This window comes from Mus pahari, chromosome 10 (assembly GCF_900095145.1).
Source record: "Mus pahari chromosome 10, PAHARI_EIJ_v1.1, whole genome shotgun sequence".
Classification (NCBI taxonomy): domain Eukaryota; kingdom Metazoa; phylum Chordata; class Mammalia; order Rodentia; family Muridae; genus Mus; species Mus pahari.
The window spans coordinates 70,736,218-70,758,958 of record NC_034599.1 but is presented as its reverse complement, the minus strand read 5'-3'; the positions used below and the strand labels follow the sequence as shown (position 1 = coordinate 70,758,958).

The following is a 22,741-nucleotide window of genomic DNA, read 5'->3' as shown; positions in this document are numbered from 1 at the left end:
ACACACACACACACACACACACACACAAAGAAGCTTCTCCATATCAAACAGAAACCACTATGAAAAAGCACAATATCTACATTACTCCTCCACTTTCAGGAAATGTATCACAAGGGGGAACAGAAAGATTGTAGAAAGCCAGAAGGCCAAGAAGTCTACTGTTAGACGATGTCTCCTAGAAATGGTTGACTAGACAAAGCCTGAACAATGAGAACATCAGTAAACATGCTGAGGAAGAGGGTGGAGGATCGAAGAGGGCTAGACAAATAACTATATGAAAAACAGGCAACCAATGACTGCTTAAGGAGGAGAACTGGGCCCTCCCAAGAACGAACCCCTAACTGGTTATCCAATGCAAAATGGTCAGACCTGAAATTGTCAACACATAAACAGCAATGAAATCAACAAACTGTACTTATGTATTTGCATATCTATATACACACACATGTAACAATATTAATAGAAATAAAGAGAGTTCATCATCAATTGAGAAGGATTAATGGGGGGAACATGGAAAGGGTCAGGTAGGAGAAAGGGAATGGGAAAATGGAGAAATTATATTTTAATTGAAATATATTCTACAAAAGAAATCTCTTCATATTTCATTCCATTAACTCTGTACATCTTACTCTGCCCAGAATGCATCATAAACTATTCAAATTTTATTTGACCCTCAAATCTACCACTTCCATAAAAAGATACACTTCCTGTGTACCTAATTAGAACAAGTTTATGGATCTATGTTTTTTTTTTTTTATTGTAATATCAGGGGATGGAGATATGGCTTACCAATTTAAAATATTTGTTTCTCTACAAAAGATCTGAGTTTGTTTCCCAGCATCCACAAGAGGCAGCTCACAGCCACACATAAACCCAGCTCCAGTGAATCAGAGACTCTTGCCTATAACTCAACTGGTTCCTGCACATACATGCACATACCACCACACAGACACATATATACATAATTAAAATTAAATAATTGATAAAAAACTTCAATTGTAAGAAAAAATGGAAATGACTTAAACAAAAAGCAGAATAGAGAAGCTAGATTTTTAAAGGAATAAAGCAATACAGAATGAAAGTTTAACCTTGGAGAACTAGAAAAATCCACTAGGAGCCCTGGCTGCTCTTGCAGAAGACCCATGTTCAGTTCCCAGCATATTGCATTCTCTTGCTACATTACCTCTATGGGTATTTTTGGACTGAAAGTCACATATGAAGTGCTGGCAACATATATTTGTGTAATAGTGGCAGAAATGATACAGAAGAAACCAACCACTTTCTGCTTGGTTGTAACAACCATTGCAAGGGATAAAACACATTTTTGACACTACTAAAATGGCCAAGAACCTGAGACTAGAGATGTTAGGGGCCTAGGGGAAAACTTGCTACTATTTTTCTGCTGAGATATAAAAACAAAACAGCTCCTAATGACATATTGCTGGATGCACAGACCGGGGCATTGTCCGACCTTCATGGCTCCTAATGACATATTGCTGGATGCACAGACCGGGGCACTGTCCGACCTTCATCAGAGAAGCTTCTCCTTACAATGGACGTAATTAACACAGAGACCCACAACTTTACAATGTGCAGGGAGTGAGAGACTTTGGAATATTCAGTCCTAAATGGGATGTCTTAACCAAACTTGTGCCTGCAAGGCTCAGGGATCCAAGTGGAAAAGGGGAGCAGAAAGCCTGTAAGAGCCAGAGTTGATGGATAGCTCCAAAAAAAAAAAAAAAACAACAACAACAACAAAAAAAAAACAGCATCTTCTAGGCAATGCAGGATTGAAATATTTATGAGCTCATAGAGACTGTGACAGATAGCACAAGACGTGCACGGGTTCAAGCCAGACAGAGTCTGAGGACTAAGAAGGGACATAAAGTTCTATCCAAGAAGTTATTTGCAATTGATGCCTGCTGAGAACGAGAAAATCAGTATTCTATAAAGGAGTGTCACTGGGTATATCACCAAACTCCAGGGCAGGCTCAGGAGTTATTGACAAAATAAAACAGATTCTTTGTCTGTCTGTCTGTCCTTCTTCTTTGTTTCTCCTCCTCCTCCTCCTCCTTCCCCTCCTCCTCCTTCCTCTTCGTCATTGTTGTTATTGTTGTTGGTTATTTGTTGGTTGGTTTGGTTGACTCGTGAGTTGGGGGTAGCAGGGTGGAGGGATGGAGAAATATGGAATTGAATGAATTAAAGAAGTAAGAAGATCTTGGAGGAGTTTAAAAGAGGAAAGAATGTGATCAAAGTATATTATGTAAAAGAGACTTTAAATTTAAAAAGAAAATGTAAAAAGAACCACAACTGACCCCTCTATGACTACGCAGAAATGACAGGACAGCTTTTAAGGTTCTTTTTTAATACAGTGCATTAAAATCAGAGCTTTCATATACTATACAAGGGTTCTACCACTGAGCTACACACAAGCCTTTTAAAGTTATTTCTCAATTGACTGTATCTAATTTCTTGTCATTAACATAAATTATGATTTGTGAATAAATTAAGATGCAAGCCTTCATAGGCCCGGGTAATTTTAAAAGTCTCTATGTAGAATTGTTTTTAAATAGTTTTATTTTAGAATAAATGTTTTGAGGACAAGATTTACTAATTAATATTTACATAAGTAAATAGCATCAAAATGAGTTATAAAAATGGTTCGATATAACAGAAGAAATTAAAAACTCTTGAGTATTAATTTTGGACTGAATTCTGATTATTTGGGAAAGGGAAGAGTGCTCAAATGGAAAGATGGCAAGCTTCTGGTGCCTTAACAACAATTTCCTGCCATCTGAAGGATTACGAAAAACAGAAACATGGAAAAAGAGAAACATCTTGAACAAGCGCCTCACGCTATTTCCACGTGATTGTCCACCAAGGGTCCCCAAAACAAACCATCCTGAGCAGAGGAGGCAATTTGATGCCGGGACAGTTAGAAGACAAATGTGTATACAGGCGTTCTTTTATACCTACATGTTTAAGTATAGTGCAATCAGATAGAATATTTCCAGGCATAACATTTTCTCAGCAAGGCAGCTGGACAGGACTATTTGCCTCGCCTACATAGATTAACAATTGCCAGACTACTAGAAGGAAACCAGAATTCTAAAAGCTGCTTTTGTTCTTAGGACTTAAACCAGGCTGGCCAAAAACTTTCAAATTTAGAATCCAGTTCGAATGATCCAAATATGCGATTTGATTTTGCCTCTCAAACACCACAGGTCACCTGCAAGTGACCCATGACATTTCTGTGTCTGGGAAGTCTGGCCTCCTGATTGACTAGAAAAGAAAAAAGAAAAAAAGAAATAAAACTAAAAGCTAAGTGTGTAACATGGAGAAACAGAAGAAAGGGTCAGAGAAAGTTACAGCACAGAGCGAATAACCATAAAGCCAGAAAACTTGGGGGAGCTTGAAGCTGATGAGAAAAAAAAAAAAATCACACAGCATAGGGGGAAGGAAGGATGTAAAAGCCAGCTGGAATCAGAGAGAGTAAGGAATCCAGGAGCCAACAGAAATCCAAGGACAGAAAGTATTGAAGATTGAAGGGAACAGGAAATTTATTGGAAACTCAGTTGTTTTTCCTTTTTTATCCAACACAGTTCTAGTCCAGACTGAATTCTACTCTCAACCTCAGGGAGGGCAGAAGGGAAGTCAAAATTCACAGTAGTCTTTCCCCAGCCTGCACTCTCTCATGAGCAGGAGCCAAGAGCTCAGGAAGACCACAGGAAAGGAACCTTGATAGGAGCACAGTTGGTAGCCTCCGGTGGTGGCAGCAGCAGCAGCAGCCAGCACAGAGCTTACCAAGATGGGGCGGGCGAAGGGAAAACAAAGAGAGCTGGGAGCCAACAGCAAGGGCTGCTGAGTCAGAGCTTCCAGAAGACTCCATAAACTCTTCAAGTGAATCCTCTCAGGGCTATAGTGGAAACATGCCTGCAAACTGAATGTTCTGGAAGTAGAACTTCCTGAGTTCCCAACCTAACTCTGCTATTCACTAGCTGCTGGCTATGAGCAACTTATTTAATCATTGTGTGCCATGCCCTTGAAATCTACAAAACAGACTACTGTGATGATTAAATAAGCAACCAGGAAGCACCTGGGATGTACTTGACATCCAACAGTGGTAGCCATAAAAAGTGCTTGAAACAGGAAGCCCATACAAAATAATATGGTTTGATTAAAGAGAATGAGGAGGATACAGAATCATTACACACTTTTTGAGAAAACACCAAGAAGCAGATTTCCTAATAGGATAGAAACTAAAACACAGTCCAGTGCGTCTACTCTTGTCTCCGAATGTACATGTGAGTTATGCACATTCAGGAATCAAAGTGTGACCAGATTTGACCTAGAGCTATTTGAAAAGTCACAGTGTAAGAATGGAGAAACTTTTTCCTGTGGGTTTACCGATGAGTGTATTCAGAACACATTTAGAAATTATACTAGTTTAGGAAAGTGGCATTAGTAGGCGCTTCTCTTTGACCCATGACCTCACTAGCAACTGGTAGGCTGGGTAGGCTTAGAGCAGAGATGAATTCCTCCCTACTGAGTCCAATTAGACAGCTGTTGGCTATCCCTAAGATGGGTCACTACTGCACTCTTGGGGATAGCTTGCTGAACTGTTGTTCATTGTTTCTGTTCACAGGTTTCACAGTTGACTAGGACTATTGATTGCCTTTCTCTCTTGGCAGCTTACATACACAGCACCCACTGTGAGAGCCAGTCCTTGGGGGGTGGGGGGGATGGGGGCTTGAGGCCAGATCCAGCTCAGTTTCCACAAGTTTTGTATTTGAAGTGTGTGGTATGGTCTGTTTTTCCCATCTCCTTCTCATACCACCTGCATCCTACTACCCTGATATCTAGCTCTCATCAAAGAAGCGTCCTTCTCCAGTCAGAGACAATTTCAGAAATCCACAACTGATCAAAATACAGAGACTACTGACTATGGGTTGTCCATCTCCTATCAACACAACCCTTACACCTATGACTCAGGAAACATCACAAGAGGGGGCAGAAAGAGTTTAAGAGCCAGAGGGTCAGGATGTCTGCTATAATATAGTGCCTTCTCAATATGACAGGGATACTGTACCCATGTTATCCCAAAAATATGGTCCCCTAAATAAATCCATTGCTGTGGCAATACCAGTTGATGTGCCGTGGCAATACGAATGAGAGCCACCAAAGCCTCAGACACCTGATAGTTTATCCTATCCTAATTGGTCAGCTATAAACACATAGACATGTGAGCAACATTAAATGTACTCAGCCGGTTTTATTTACATAACATATATACACAGATATATATGCAGCAATAATTAAAGAGGATGATGTCATAAATTGTAGAGGGTTTTGAAAATACAGGACTTTTCAGTGAAGAAGGAGGGCTAGAAATAATATAATACTCATATGAAATGCTCAAGGTTTTTTAATTGAAAACCATATTAATCCATTTTTCTTAGGAGATGATAGTTCAAACTGTCAGCATTAAAAAGATGAAGCAACTTTTAAAGTAAAAAAAAAATTATTTATTTGAGATACATCTTTTTCCCCCAAACAACAACATTTATTTAAATATAAAGTAGTAAAGCACATGAACGTTGTTAAAGAATTTTGGAGTGGTGAAGATGATACATATGGCTGGAAATAGTCTCTCTAACCGTCAATTTAAACACTTTCAAAACTAAATTCACCTAAAGATACTGAGGAACCAAAGTACTGGGTTTTAAGAGATATTTATACCAAAATAACAGACAAACACAGAATATACAAGTAGAAACATCTGCTAGTATAGCATATATATGTGAAAAGAGATATAATCATACACATATATAAAAAAGAAGCAACCAGTAGTGTGATGAGAGAGACAGATAGAAAGACACACAAAGACAGACAGATAGAGACAGAACTAGAATATATCAAGAGTGGAAATTTCAAAGTAGAAATATATTTTAAAGGTTGATCAATGAGCAGTCCATTGGCTATATAATTTGAAATTCTTTGTATAGGGGGCTGCACATTAGGATGAATATAAATAACAAAATGTATATTTTACAAAACTAGAAGAAATTATTTAAAAGGTTTTCATCATAAAAAAGATAAATGTTTGCTATGTTTATTTACATATGCATTTAACAATTTTAGCACCATAGATTTTATCAAAACACCATATATAACCAATACTTTGAGATCAGGGCTCAATAAAGAGATGAGACTAGTGATAGTTGCAGTGGTTGCCAGCATGTAAAAGGCTACACAATCAGAGTATGCGTGAAGATAAAGGGCAAGACTAGACCACAAAGTAAATCAAGCATCGTGTCAGCTAAGAGCCTGATGAGCTTAGGGTATCATTGCCTAACAGACCAATCCCTTTAGAAAAGGAGTAATAATATACAAACTCAGTTATGTCTATAATTTTTTTCTTACTGATTCTAATGTGCGTCTGAAATGCAGTAGCCATACAAGGAGGGCAAATAAATTAACCAAATTGAGTACATGTATGCATATTGAGATTATAAATATGGAACTCAGAACAATCCATAAATATCTGCGATATAAATATTCACAGTAAGATAATGGACAAGTCCAAAAACTAGCTTTAAAAATTGCAAAGATATATTTTAATTTGAAATTCTAAAAGCTACAGTTAACATACTGCAGCTTTCTGAGGGCTTTTTTTCCCCCTTTAAGTAGCTGTCTAAAGATCATCACATTTCTTTACATGAGAAAGGGAAGAACTATTTATCACTTATTGAAACACAGGGGACTGTTTGTTATATTTTTCCAGAGAAAAGGAAGCATCAAGATATATATAAATAGATACCAAACCTTGGCTTCAGAGGAAACCCAGAAGAGACTTGCAGACCTTTCGACTACAACCTGTTGATCCAGATAGTGTAAAGCCATCTTAATTCCCTTTAAAGATTTATGAAATGGAGATTAAGGAGACGGATCATAGGTTAGGGACTTACACCTCCCAGTCACATTCATGTTCTGCCGATAAAATACCCTGGAAAAAAAAGTCATTTAAGAGGAGAAAGGGGTCAATTTCCACTTACAACTCCAGGTAATAGTTCATCATAGCAGAGAATCCACTGTGGCAAATCCATATCACATCCACAGTCAACCGCAGAGGTAAACAAATGCATTCAGGCTACTTGCTGCCTTGTGCTTAGCTGCCTTTCTCCACTTGTGCAGCCCAGGATCTCCTTTCTAAGAATGGTGCTGCCCACAGCAAGCTGGGTCTTTTAAATCAATTAATTATTTAAGACAAAAGCCCACTTGCACACAGGCCAACCCAATGTAAGAAGTCCCTCATTAAGACTCTCTTCCCTGGTAATTCTAAGCTATGGAAAGGTAATAATTGAAGCTAACAATCATACTGCCCAAGCATAAAGACTAGAGTTCATATTCCCAGCACCAACATAAGTGCTAAGTGGCAAAGGAGGCTCACTTGTGATCCTCATGCTCAGGACGCAGAGACAGAGGATATCTAACACAAGGTAACGAGCAAAGCTAGCAAAAATTGGTAACCTTTAGGTTTAAGTAAGAGACGCTGCCTCAATGTGTAAGGTAGAGAAAGACTAAGAACAACATTTGATGTTCCTCTTTAGTCTCCAAACACTTGCACACACACACACACACACACACATGAGCATGGGAATGGATATGCACACACTCAAATACTTTAAACACACACATTCACACTATATATGCATATGCATATAGGCACCCATAAGAATTGTGAAACCTAAAATTATAGAATCCAACAAATTAGACTGACCCCAAGTTAGACAAAGTTGAAGAAGGAATCGGGCAAAGGGGCATAAGAAGGAAATATACATACAATGCATGGAAAGGAAAGCATAAAAAAATACAGAAAGAAATGTAAAAGTTCCACAAGTATATAGCTATTAGAATTGCTACACACCACTAACTAGACAAATAGAAATAGTCTCAGTGGATGTGATTGAAGTCAAAAAGAGCGTGAAAGATACTTTACTATCAGACAAGAAATAAGAAATAAGACAAATAGCTGATATTGTGTGTTAAGCTTTCCCTTGTCACTTCTGAGAAATCCACATTTTGCCGTGGTGTTAATGTATTTAAATTATTTATTTACTATTTATTTACTTAAATTGTTTGTGTGGTGTGTGTTAATATTAATATTCACTTGTAGCTATTGCATTTATATATACACAGACATGCTGAAAGAAGCAATCATCACCTGATCTATAAAAAACAAGCAAATGGAGACACGTGCATGCTAGACTATCACTCTGCTCATTCTGCATTCCCAACCCTTCTTTAACACTTTGTGAGATTATTTCACTGTGTCTCCCATTGTCTCACTAAGTTATGTCCTTCTCAGCCTTCCCAGTCCCTGAGCCACCAGGCTGTTGCTCTCTTTTTAAGTTTTCTTAAAATTATATTTATTTATTTGTTCATTTATATATACATATGTATTTATCTGTTCATTTATTTAGTGTCTGTGGACTCCGTGTGTGTGTGTGTGTGTGTGTGTGTGTGTGTGTGTGTGTGTAGAGGTAAAAGGAAATTGATTCTCTCCTTATACCAGGTGGGTCTCAGGACTGAACTGAAGTCATCAGGCTTGCTTGCCTTTGCCTGCTAAATTATTTACTAGCCTTCAGACCAGTCGATTTTCAATGAAGAGGAGACTGATGTGCATACACTTCCTGGTGGAAGAAAAACAGTCTCTACTACAAGACTGGAAATGGATAAATCAGAGGAGGATGAGGGAAAGGGAGCGTATATGCATAAATATGCATTGACAGTGAGTAAATATATTTTATAACTATCCCATGTGGGAAAAAAATGCATACAACCACAAGTGCCAAAAGACAAAGGACAGCAGTAGAGTTAAGTGTTGCAGCTTCACTTTTAATAAGTTATAACACCAATCATATTTATATTTTAGCAAGTCAAGGTTAGACGTTGGCATAGTTAACAACAGGGAACATAATACAAACAGAATATAACTGACATGTTAATTCAGTGGGGAAATTAAAAATACAAACCAAAAAAAAAAAAAAAAAAAGAAGAAGGAAGGAAGGAAAGGGAACAAGTTAACAAGTAACATACAAAATAAATAGAAAGCAGTGGAATTGTTTTTTTTTTTTTTTCCCTAAAACTTCATCTCCAGTCCTCTTAAGTTCCTTAGGAAGCATTCTAAAGCTACACAGTCACCAACAAAATGTACAAAGCTTACATTACCCTTTCACTAAATTTAAGCAGAAATAGCATATATAGAGTTTAATGTAAGAGTTAGGTTAGCACTAAATTTTACTAGTCTGATTAATTGACTTAAGAGACTCCTAGCTCATCAAGATATTTTATATTTCATACATACAGTGAAATTTCACAAAAGAGGCAGGCTAGTCTATGCATAAAGTCACTCAGTAAGATGTACAGGATGCTGTGATGTATCGGGTACGGGAAAATAGAGAAAGGAGAAACAGAACTTGTTTTCTAGTCTGTTATTACTTACAATGGCATTCTTTCACATTAGCTCCTAACAAATCTCCTGGCCCTATATGTCATCTTATCTACCAAATTCTACAACAAATAAGTGGTAAAGTTTCCTGTGGTTTATTTACAGCATTCAAATTTCATTTGCATGTTTCCCTGACCAGCAAACCCTGCCTGGGACCATGTAATAAAAAGATGATTCCCAAACAGTAACAACAGCCAGTGGATGCTGGTACTAACATACTCATTCTCAGAAACTATGTATTATATACTATAATGTTCTAATTGCTGTTTTAAGACTATTTTCCAACTATGTGACGCTTGGCTTGTTCTCTGCAACGGTGAGCCGTCATTCATTTGTTTAGCAAGTCTGTACAAAACATCAGAACTAATCAGACATTTTTGTTGGGTGAGGTAAATTCACTGATGGGTTGTTTCCTGGTCTTGTTGGGGTTAACATATAACCAAGAGTTATATGCCAAATAATCATCAAATAAATAGATAACCCAGTTTTCATACAGTAGTTCACTGTACGGTAATCTCAGAACAAAAGCCAGTGGGAATAAGTTGGTGAGAAAGTGACATTCAAATTGAACACTGAAGATTGACTAGAAGCTAATTAATAGAGAAACAGCCTCTAAGATGGATGAGAAAATCAGAGGGAGCATGGCTTGCAGAGACCTCAAAGAGGGCCACTGTGGGGGAAAGGGGGCGAGAATAAAAGTGAATAGTTTAAAATGAGATGAATGAGGGACTACTGGGGGTTCAGAAACCCCATTCATGAGTCTGTTTATCTATTTCTAAAATAGATAATAATAATGGAATTCACAGATGGATGTGAAACAGGGTTAATGGGTGATTTTACTTGAAATACAGAACCACTCAACTGTGTATACAGAAGGCTGAAGAGGGAAAACAGAAATTAAGAAGAGAAAGGCACAGTTGCATCATACGGAGGTCACATAAAGCTAATTTAAAAGGGTAGTGCTGATGAACTTGGGAAATAGATACACTTGAAAGGATTTAAAGAATGAAATTCTAGGACCCTATAATGCTTTGAAAGCAATGGAATGGAGCCTTCTGTTTGGAGCTTGTGGGGTGAGTTGCGAAGAGATTGCAAAGGGAAATCTTGGAGAGAGCCCACATGTGGGAAGTATGTTACTAAGGGTTTTGATTGTCATGATAAAACGCCATGACCAAAAATCAGCTCAAGGAGGAAAGGACTTATACCTTATACTTCCATATTGTTCATGACTGAAGGAAGTCAGGGTAGAGACCAAGGCAGGAACGAATGCAGAGACAATGAAGATGTCTGCTGACTGGCTTGGCTTTCATGGCTTACTCAGACGCTTTCTGGTAGCACCCAGGACCACCTATCTGCCCAGGGCTAGCTCTGCCTACAGTAAGCTGAACCATTCCACATCAATCATAAATCACAAATCAGGCCCATCTAGGGGACACATTTTCTACATTGAGTGTTCCTCCCCTTACATGACTTCCAGAATATATGAAAATTAAGTATGCGGGAGGACTTCTGTGTGCAGACCAGGGATGATTTTCCCCAGAAAACTACCCAGCAGAGAGAGAGAGAGAGAAGAACATGGATGCAAGTTGGAAATGTGGAGTATCACTTTCTGTTGAGATATCCAAGAGCAGACAGAAGCTCAGAAGAGAGAAGAGAATATAAAACCAAGAACTGGGATACAGCTAATAACCAGGACGATGAGACGAGATAAGCCATAGGACAGACAGGCACGATGATCCAGACAGACAGAAGCCACTGAGCTCAGCAAGGACACAGGGAAAAGAGACCTGGACCAAGTACGTGCTTTGTAAGATGTAATTGAGGGACAAATGGAAGTGTCACAGTCAGAAGAGTTGGCGGGTGTTAAGATGGCTTAGAGAGTCTTCCAGAAAAGCACATAAGAGTCTGAAAGCCGTGTCCTTATATAGCCTCAGCAGTAATCTTAGAAGCTCTCATTTTCCCCGTTTCTTCCTCCTAACAGGTGAAGCAGACATCAACCCCCACCCCACCCCCAGTCATCCTCCTCTTCTTCACCATCCACAAAGCACTCGGAACGTACAAGTCAGAACGCTGGAGCATACACACCGCTCTAGGGATCACCCAAGCAATAAAGTCACATGACTTCATCCCAAAAAGTGAATGTTAGGGATTCTTGGTTGTGTAAGACAAACTAACCCTAAAGAATGTTGAGAACATTCCAGGATGTTCAAACCAGGCTCCATGGAAATCAGCTGCCGTGAGGACGTGGAAGGAGATAAAGCATGGTTCTCCACTTCACTGTTGTCACCATCAGGTCTGAGCAGAGGGTCCTGGTCAATCCTTCTGAGCCTTATTACTTGTAGGAAATAGCTGACTCACTGTGGCCCTTGCACGTGTGCATATTGTGGGCTGTGATCATATTCATAGCCTCATCACCCCCACTCATCTGCTCCTTCCTCCTGACCCTCCCCTTTCTCCTCTCGGTATTTATGTCCCTTCCTTTGGCGACGGAAAACAGGCAATACTAGTTGTTTGGGCTCTGGCTTATTTCCAGGCATCTACCTACAAATGACTTGATTTTGTTCATCTCTCTGAATAATAAACCATTGGGTAATTATGCCATATCTTCTGTATTGTATCCAGCCATCTGTTGATAGACAGAATGCCCATTCTAGGACTTGGCTCTTGCAAATAGCTCCAGTCATACTCTAATTAATGGGGAGAAAACTATTTATAAAACCACCCACGAATGCTAAGTCCTACTTGTGGATCGAAGGCTTAGATTTCACATGTTGGAACACTGAACTGAGACCACACCATAAGGATATGAATAACTCCTGTCAAAATTGTTGGTGTAACATCACATAACAAAGCTAGGCCAGTCCACTAAAATACAAAAATAACAAGAACTACACTGTTCACAAAGTGAACAGGTGTCTAGAATTAAAAAGGCTAATGATACCTCACAAAGCCCTTGACTCATAACAGGTTTCAACATTTAGGTAACAATCATTACGGCCATTTCGTGTTATGTTTAAAGTTTAAGGTTTTATGTGAAAAGGAAATTTCTTAATATACCTTATGCTCACTTAACTGGCACGTTTGTTGATAATACATGGAATCATAAATACATAAACAATGAGTTGTCTTTAAGAAGCTCTCAGGAAAATGCAGGAATAATTTTAGTCTGTCATGGTTTTATTCAAGCTTGCTTAATTTCATTAACGCAAAAACACTGTAGGGATAATCAATGCTCTAACATACCATATGATTTTAATCGTCTTCGTATGTCTTCCTGGTATGCCCTAGCTTCATCCTCTTTCTATCACACAAGGTGATGTGTTTGCAGTCTGTTACCCAGTACAAGGAAGAAAGGAAGAACAAAAGCACCAGCACAGCCCTTGCAAGAACACACAGATGTGATCACTCCTGTTGGCGGCCTGCAAAAGGCCTGGGATAGGGAAGCTGCTAGGCCAGCAAGGATGCATCTGCTGTTCACAGCAGAGAAGATGAGAGGCTTTTCAGCCACAGACCCACACACTTGACAATAGAACGGGCCTCAGGCAGGACCCTGACATTCAGAGGTGACACAGACAAAGGGGATGAGGTGGAGGTTGATGGGGGTGGGGACGCCCTAGGCCGCGAGGTGGTACCTGCGCCGCATCCAGCGCCCCTGCCACTGAGTCTCCACTCCAGAGATGCTCGCGGAGAAGCTGCTGGTAGTTGAGGCAGTGCTTCGCAGCAGATGGTAGATTCCCCATAGCGGCAGCCTAGGTGCGGTAGGCAGTGCTGGATCCAGCTGCCGCAGGCGAGAGCCGGGTGGGAGCCGGGAGCGTGTCCCGCGGGTGCCCGGGGTCCGAGCTGCACTGCGGCGGCGCGGTTCCTGGGCAACGCCCAGGCAGGGGTGAAGCGGGCACCTGAGTTCGGCGCCGAGACGAGACCCAGATCCCGGGTAGGGACAGTTAATTGAGGCAGGATAGCACTTCTTTCTCTTTCTCGCTCGCCATAGAATATGGTGCTCTCCGGGCTGACTGCAGGTGCTTGGTGCTCGCCTGAGTCAGAGCTCTGGGCAGGAGATCTGAGAGGAAGAAGCACTGGGCTCTCTACAGACATTCTCTCCTTCCCAGCCACAAGCCTGTAGGGTTGGCACTGTGAACCCGTTTGAGTTTATGTCAAAACTCTATTTAAAATTGCCCAGGCGCTTTGCAGTATTAAAAAGCCCAAACCCTAAATTAAGGGCGGAGGGCGGGGGCATATCGGAGGTAAACAAGCAAACCAAGAAGTTGTCAGTAAAGCCGATGGTGCAAGATGAATGTTGAAATGCTGAATTCTTTTTCGCTGTTTTACATTTATTGGTTTTAGTGGTTGTCTCCTTCCACTGTCACATGGGAGTCAGGACTAGAACTTAACTGTCTGCTTCGGCCTCACCACAAGTTCCTTTACTATGCCCCTGGGTATGAAGAACTGTTTCTTTTAAAAAAGAAAAAAAAAAATTTGAGCAATAACTAAATTCATAAAGGCTTTCCTTTCATTCAAACAAAAACAACCTGTCAAAAGAATTAATTATAAATTAAATTTTAATTCATATAATATCTATAGAATATTTATAAATATATAAATATATATATTTAGTTTCTATATAGATGTTTGATTTATATAAGTTTATATATTAAAATATAAATTATTATATTTATATGAACCAGACAACCCTGCTTCATTCTGCCTACTTCATAAGCACACATAGATTGCAATACTCTAATGCTCTTCAGTGTGGAGTCTGTAGCTTACAGCTGATAATACACAATCATCAGGAACAGTCTTGTGCAGGGCTAGCTGGTCCTACTGTTTCCACAGCTCGTAGGAATCAAGAACACCCAGGTGCACACACTTGCACAAATGACGGCGGCGTATACAACGACTAACTTCTGAGACATATGAACAGATTTTGAAGGGATTCACCATCCAAATTGGATAAAGAATATTTTTATTAATTCCTTGGGAATTCCATACGAGATATTTTGAACACATTCATTCCCTGTACCCTAAATTCTCCCAACCACCTTCTCCATCCCTTTTATCCAAGTTTAAGATATCTTGTTACATTTTTCTTTCCCCATCAAGTCCAGTTTGTATTGCCCAACTATTTTTGGGAACGGGAACTACCCTGGTGTGTGTGCAACTGACTCTCTCTTTCTAAGCAGCTATCAATTGCCAACAGCTAATCAGTGGGCTGTCATACCCACTTTCCCTGCTCTACCCCGGGGTTTTGTCTGGCTGGTATTTGTGCTAGTCTTATGCATGCCGTTAACAGTTGCTATGAGTATGTTTACTTCCTTGATGTTCTCCTCCGCCTGAGGTTCTTACACTCTTAATGTTCTCTCTTCCCTGAGCCCTGGGGTTTGGAGTGTGATATGTACGTCCCTTTTAGAGTTGAGCACTGAATAATCTTATTTTCTGTGCACAAGCCTAAAAAGATCAAGGTGACACCAAGCTTTGAGGCGCATGGTGTAGGTCTCTCTCCTCATTGGACAGGTTAACTTGGGAGTCCCAGCTCTGCAGAGAATGCTCTGTAGTTACACGAGTACACAGTTCTTTGGCGTCCGTGTAGGTGGCTCACAACCACCTATAATGTCTACCCCCAGGGGGAGCTGACTCTTCTAGCATCTGGGGAACCCCTACTGACATGCACATACACACGGGTCCTTCATTTTATTTTGTCTTTTAAGAAAACACAACATAGACTTAAAGTTAAAAATAATAATAAAAATAAAGAAACTTGGATTCCAAACCTAGTGTCCTGGACCATAACTATAATCATATTGCTTAGGAAGAAAAGGTAGAAAAATGACCAAGAGTTTAAGGCCAGCTGTGGGAAGCCACATAACGCCATTACAAGATGGCGCTGGCTACCGCTGGACACCGCTCGCAAGTCCTGGTAAACAACCGATGTGCACATGTGCAAAAAGGTTTTCACACCAAGTCACAGCTCATCCCGGAGCATGCAAATGAGGGACTGAAAGCAACACCAATCAGGTATGGCCACGCCACTCCTAAGCCTATTTAACCAGCGCCAGTTTCGGGGCTCCGGGTCTTTCGCCTTCTCAATCAAACACTCCCAATAAACGTGTGCAGAAGAATCCTGTTGTGGCGTCTTCCTTGCTGGCGAGTCGGGCGTCTACACCAGCCTAGGCTATATAGCTAATTCCAGGCCAGCTATGTCTACAAAGAAAGAGCCTGTGTCATACCACCAAGAATGAAACCAGCCTCACAAGCTAGTACACATAACATCGCTGAGCAATCATGTAGGTGTTTAATGCCGTATTTCGAACCTGAACTCTATTTTCTTTCTACCTTATATAACTAAGCTGTTTTTGTTTCAGTGTTCCAATAATTTAAATGTAAAAGATATGAACACCTACTGAAAATAAGATGAATCAGATTTCCTGTTTTATTCTGTGATTTTATTGATTTTAGGTAATGTCTCAATGTCTTGAATTCTACCTATCTTTTGTGAAATTTTCTTGACTCCCTTCTCTCATTAAGCCCTCCATCCAATCAGCACCCAATCCAATCTGCCAAGATGTTTCAAACATGTAGGACACACATTGCAGGCCTTTATTTCCTATTTTCCTGCCATTCAGACTTGGAAGACAGCACCACAATTCAATGGGAAAGATTTAAGAATTGAATGTTAGATCACATGTGGTCAGGAACGCTTCAAAAGACTGAGTGGTGTGAAGAAAGTTCTTTAGCTATATGGGGTGATTATAAAAGTTCCTAGTAATTGCAAAATTCAAATGAACTTCAATATATTGTGTTCAATACATAGTCTCCAGTACTTACTACTGACTACATCTGCAATAACAGAATAGTTCAGTTTGTGTTTTGCAACCATGACCACATTGAAATTTTGAGTTTTGCAATTCTTTGTTGTACAGACTATCCTGTACATGATATTTTTTCTTTTTCTTATTTTATAGCCACAGGTGTTTTGCTTGTATGACCACTTCAGAGCGTCAAGTGTGCAGTTCCTGCAGAAGCCAAAAGCAGGTGTAAGTTCTTCTGGAACTGGTATTAGAGATGAGGGGTATCCACTATATGAGGGGTAGCAACAGAACCTGGTCCTGCAGCCAGAGTTCTTAGTCATTGGAACATCTTTCCAGAATCGTTGGCTGTATCCACTCATATCAGCTATTGCTGCTGACATTTGCTGAGCATACTTATCTTGGACCACATACAATTCCAAGGAATTTCTGTGAATGTTACCGAATTCATTTTACAGATTAAACAACCTGAGCATAGAGAATGTAGGCCACTTTCTGTCCTACATATTAAGGAGGACAGAATCCAACTTCAGTGGTTGGATGTCAGACATTGCCTTTGTGGTGGTTATGCTGTCTTGCTGAAATCACACTCACCCAAATAGATGATCTTTGAAACATAACTTCTTTCCCATTATCTCAAACATTTAAACATTATATGACACTTATAACAAATGTCACATCTCTTAATATAAGGTAGCTGATTCCCTCCCAACTACACAAGTTGTTTAAATTGCATCAGAAACCAGAATGCCTAGGCAGAGATTTAAATCTCAGGTGGAAATAGAATCCTGGATTAACATTTGACAAATGTACCTTCTATTGTTGTGCATCTCCTTACTCTGTAATCATTATGAGAATATCGATATGGTTTTATTATTGTTATTATCAATAGTTCAGAAGGAATCATTTACATTGTTTCTAATATTCAGGATTTACTCCAGCCCTCAACACTTGAAAGGTTTACTTAAATCTCTTTACAAATAGCATCAGGGGATACAGGTGTAGGCCAGTGATGGTGTTTGTTCTCTTAGCAGATGCAAGATCTTGAATGCAGTACCCAGCACTCAGTCATCATTACCATCCAGCAAAAATTCAGCTTCTTTTCCTACCTCTCTATCTTAGCTACATATGGAGTCTTCATATTTCTACACATAACAAAAATACCCAAATAGCATCAACAAAGGTTTTGACCCTGTTTGGATTGCTATACCTTTAGAAAAATGTGATTTTCCCCCCTTCTGATCTAAAAAATCTTGTTTTAAGTAGTTCCGGGCTGATGACAGAATGTTATAAGTATACTACCTAAGGACAGAGGGTTTTTTTTTTTCTATTTTTTTATTGGTTATTTTATTTATTTACATTTCAAATGCTATCCTCCTACCCAGTTTCCCCTCTGAATTTTTAAATCTAATTATACAATTTCTATTATTTGAAATGCATAGAAAATTTTATTTGCTTTCAATATTCTAAGTAAGTAGATGAGAAAATTAATTACAGTAATCTCTATTTAACAAATACTTATCTGATGATTTCCATATACTATGCATAAGCATAAAACTTTTCCATGTGCTAATTCATGTAATCTTAGGAGCAGCCACCTCACATTTGGCTTCCTTAATGCAGCTGCTTTGTATGTGGAGAGAGTTACAAAAAACAATCAAAAGTGACCAAGTGATTAACATATCTAATGACTCATCTGTCTACAGACCTAATCAGATCCAAAGCAACTCATCTCACTAGTGACGTAGCTGTCTGCAGACTCAGTCTTGACCAATGCGATAGAGCTAGCCAAAGATTCAACTGTTGTATAGATTTCCCGTAACCAAAGTGACCCATCCATCCGGTGACTCAGCTGTCTATAGACTTAGTCATGACGTAACTGATAGGTCCACCCAATGATTCAGTTGTCTATAGACACAGTTTTTTGGCACTAAAGCTTTGCTGCTTGAAGCTTACGTAGACTGCCCTTGTAATAGAGCAGAGGAATCACTACCAGATACCATCTCCCTCGTTATTTGATAGATGGATTAATTAGAACATGTATCTTGCACACAGTAGGAAAAAAAACGTATTTATCAACTTAAACTATACCGTCTGAAAATTTTTGACAGCACAAACTATGATAATTCATGAATAAATTAATTAATGTTTAAAATAATCTCAAAGCCAATAATTCTAAAATATCATTCACGCACTTAACTTACCTGCCTCCTTCTTCTGTCATTAATTCAAAAATACCCACCCCAAGATTTTATTTCTCAAAAGATTTAATCCTGCCACACACACACAAAAAGTGTTAAGTGTGTGTGTGTGTGTGTGTGTGTGTGTGTGTGTATGTGTGTGTGTTCATGTGTTTCTGTGTATATTCGAGTGATTTGCCTGTCTGGGCGTAGGTGCACTGTGTATGTGTGTGCCTAGAGCCCACAGAGCCCAGAGGAAGGAGCAGTTCCTTGGAACTGGCCATGTGAGTGCAGGAAACTGAACTCTGCTACTCTGAGAGAGCAGCAAGTGTGCTTTAACCACACTTATCATATCGCCAGACCTCTCCCCATCCCCACGCTGGTTTGTAGTAACTTGAACCAGAATGGAAAGATGGCCATGAATCAGAATGGAAAATGGGAAGTGATAGAGACATTGGAAGGAAGAAATCCTTGACCTGGAAGTCTGGATAAAGCCTCTTACCAGGTACAAGAATTATCATAATCCCAGCAGAGTTAACATTCCCTTAAAGCCCTTCTCCTTTCTCAGCTCTAAGCCTGTAGTTTACCAAGAATCTTACTACCTGATTTACCTACCAGAACTACCCAGCATAGTAAAAGGACTTGTCCAGAGACCATATGACCTTGGTGGCTCTGAGTTTTACCTTATCAAATTATAATCCCATCCAAGACCAAACCCCAAGGTCACATCATAATTTCATCTACCAAACAGAAAGAGAAACAGGTGGAGAAAGGCTTTCTCAGCAACCCTCTGAGATGCCATTTGAGAGCCACAATGCTTTGTAGGAATCACGCTAAGGCACATAAAACCTGTATTAAAAATAAGGCTGGTGAGATGGCTCTTTAGGTAAAGCATCCATAGTACAAGGGTGAAAACCAGAGTTCAGATACCTAAAACTTAATTAAAAGCAAGATAGGCAAGGCAGCTGCCTATATCCCAGCACTCTGGGGTCAGAAAAAGGTCCTCAGAGCAAGCTGGCTAGCTAGCCTGACCAAAATAGGCTAGCTCCCAGCTCAGTGATAGACCCTGCCTCAATAAATAAAGTGGGAAAAGATAGAAGAAGGCAGCCTACATAGACATACAAATGCATAGTGTCCCCTCATAATTCACAGAGAGAAAGAGAGGGAGAGAGAGAACACTCTATAAATACCCAAATTATATATACATTCACACACCAAATTGAAAAACTATAGTAAATAAAAAGAATAAAAATTATTTTAATAAACGGTTACTATACTCTGAAAAGCCTATATCTATTCTCTTTGATGGGCTTTATTTTTTTCCCCTTAATACCTTTCTATTTTTAATAAACTCAAACTCTGCTTCACAACACCTCCCCATCATGGTCTCTCCTTGCATCTAAGGCAACTGAATTGAAGTCCTTAAAAGATTAGGAACTTCTCAGCTTCTGAGGATGACAGTGTGGAACTCTGCCTCTGTCCATGGCTGTTGACAGGCTGTGCCATTGAGAGGATACATCCCAATTCACCTGGTCCAGTCTTAGTTGATATCTTTCCTGTCCTGCTTAGAATTAGCCAAATGTGTCAATTTCAGCAAAGAGATTTACTTAATAATTGAATAAAACAAAGAGAGTAAATAGATCCTCACACCGTGGCGCTTTCTGGCTTCTGTCGAGTCTCTCTCTTCCTGCAGTGTGTGAGGCATTTGTTCTGAGAATGGAGTTCTCAGTTTAGCACATGATTACATCTGCAAGATGACCCTGGCAAGCCTCTTCTTTGCCTGATCTCTTCCAGATGCAACATCTCCACTATCTCCCTTTCAAAGTCAGCGAGCAGAATGCCAGCTGACAAAATGAAATGTGTTTGGAGACAAGCAGCGAGGGAGTCCTAACTCTCTCTGATCTTGGGTGCTGATGGTGAAGGATAAACCAAGCCCATTACCCTGACAGTTCTTTGTTCTACTAGCTCGTTTGGCTCCTGATTGTCCTGTGACTTCTCTGAAGCTGAGTCAAGGAAATATTTTAAATTATGTATACATAAACAGCATGATAATGGCTGAGCAGTCCTGCCACACAGGGCAGAGAGCAGTCAGCACTTGAGATGCATGGTGTGTGTGTGTGTGTGTGTGTGTGTGTGTGTGTGTGTGTGTGTGTGTTTTTCCCATGGTATACTGCAAATATACAGTTTCTATTAACTTTATTTTTTTCCTCTGTTACTACTTTTTATTTTGCAACAAAATTGGAAGATACAAAGCTCTTACTAAAGTATCAGCTGTTAGGACGACAATGCTTGAACACATGAAGGTATAGACCTGGTATATGTACCAGAACCTGTCTGTTAAGCCTGACCCAGGTAAAAATCTATTTTAAATTAATCCTACCTAGTCACATTCCACGAAGCTTATTGTTGCTGCTGCCATTTGCACGGAAGGGTTAATTAGTCTGCTCCATGAGCAAGAAGTCCTTAGTAAGACATTCATGTTTGTTACTAGGTCCTCACCGGTTTTCAGTGGAATAGTGGCTTATAATAAAAGTTGTTTTCAATGGTATTCTAGGAATCAAAGGAAGTCTGTTAAGCTTTTATTGCACCAGACAAAAAGATCTGATGTAATTGAGAATACTTCTATTAATTTGTTTTAAAATTCAACATTGGAATTAAAATTATTAAATTTTTGCTGTATTCATACAAACAAAACTTTTTTTGAAAAGCACAGAAATATAGAATGAACAAAAGAGTTAAAGAGTCTGTAACAAAGATAAACAACTGGATGAAAACTGGATGGGATACACGAACAACCCATTCATGTGAACAAGTTCAGGGAAATAGTCTTCTAATTACCATTGAAACGCTAATAAGGAATGCTGAGGGATCGGAGAACGATGGAGTGTGTCTCCATCGTGAGCTAGGGTCCTGGAAACTTGATGGCTACTGAAGCTGCCAGCAACCAGTGGCTTTCAGGTTCTCTTTTTCCAGAGCTGAAGAATGAAACTCAAAGACTTAGAGAATGGGATATAGAGAGAAATGTGTTATTACAGATTTACAGACCGGAGCTGAACACCGGAAAGAGACAGCACTGTTTGTGTTAGGCATGGAGATAAGCCACTTATGGCTGACAGGCAGCTGATGACAAAAAGCGGGGGAGGTGCTTCAGTGTAAGGAAGCTCAGGAGTTCTAGAAAAAGAGTAATTAGGCTCTGGCCAGTGCTCTTAAGAGACAGAAGAGAAGAATAACAAGGGAAAGCTGAGTGTTTTTCAGAACTCAGAAACGTGGGTAGACCACGCCCCCCAACACATTAAAAAAAAAAAAAAATCCTCATGTTGGCTTTTAGAGACTACACTAAGGGCAAAGATTTGGGGAAAGAAAGGCACATTATCCCTTACAGGCATAATTATTCCTCCTATTTCTTCCTGAGAGGTAGTTCCTTGGCGGTTCTGGCACAGGAGGATTGCTTCTTAATGCAGGGGACAGAGGCGCATCTGCACCTGTGGGAGATTCCACTGATCGCTGTAATAATATGAGCGTGAAACCAAACTATGCACACTAGGAAATGTATCACTTATCTGCAAATTACAATGAACTGATGTCAAAAAAAAAAAAAAATTAAAAGCTTCAGCATAACAACAACATGCCCGCTCCTCTTTGCGAACTTTAATCTGATTTCAGAGGCTCTGGATCATTATCAGACTGACATGGTCCTGAATGCTCCTGCTAAGGGTTCCTCTGTAAATGATAATGTCTTGCTCAAAGGGATTTGCAAAAATAAAGAAATGATTAATATTTATCTTTACTACTTTAACTAAATGAATTTAAAGTGATGTAAAAGATTTAAATCTGAAATTATATGATTGGGATTTGGAGCATTTGGAATTTGGGAAAGGGTGTTTTAATAACCTTTTATTTGTGGCTGTCTTATAAAAGAGAATGAAATTAAATTTAATGGCAAAGCTTATACCCTCATGACCTTGCATTTGAAATCGTAATAAAAGTATGTCCTGGATAGACTATTAGTGTTCATACACATACATGTGCACACACACCACACACATATGACACAACCCACATTGAATTGCTAACAACTACTGATACACAATATGCTTAATGAGTTCTGCTTGGAAATTCGTTTGAAAAGTAAAACTATTGTGAAGTAAAAGGTCACACTTTAAAATGGTTCATTCTGCCATTCTCACTTAGGTGATTGAGGTAAGAGGATCACAAGTTCAGGGCCAGCCTAGGTAGGGCTCTCTATG

At 39.5% G+C, this 22,741-nt stretch overlaps 1 protein-coding gene across 2 annotated transcripts in view; it reads right to left on the bottom strand.

The window, feature by feature from the left end:
- The window catches only part of Hmgcll1 (3-hydroxymethyl-3-methylglutaryl-CoA lyase like 1), a 127,423-nt gene extending 113,875 nt beyond the window's left edge, over positions 1–13,548 (bottom strand). The window contains exon 1 of one of the 2 annotated variants that reach the window (XM_021207104.2): positions 13,144–13,548. In XM_021207104.2, the coding sequence (XP_021062763.1) occupies positions 13,144–13,251 (108 nt within the window). In that variant the 5' untranslated portion in view covers positions 13,252–13,548. Of the gene's footprint in view, positions 1–6,825; positions 6,873–13,143 lie in introns of those variants that run through there. The other variant, XM_029543829.1, reaches the window with a different exon arrangement.
- Between the last annotated feature and the right edge of the window lie 9,193 nt (positions 13,549–22,741).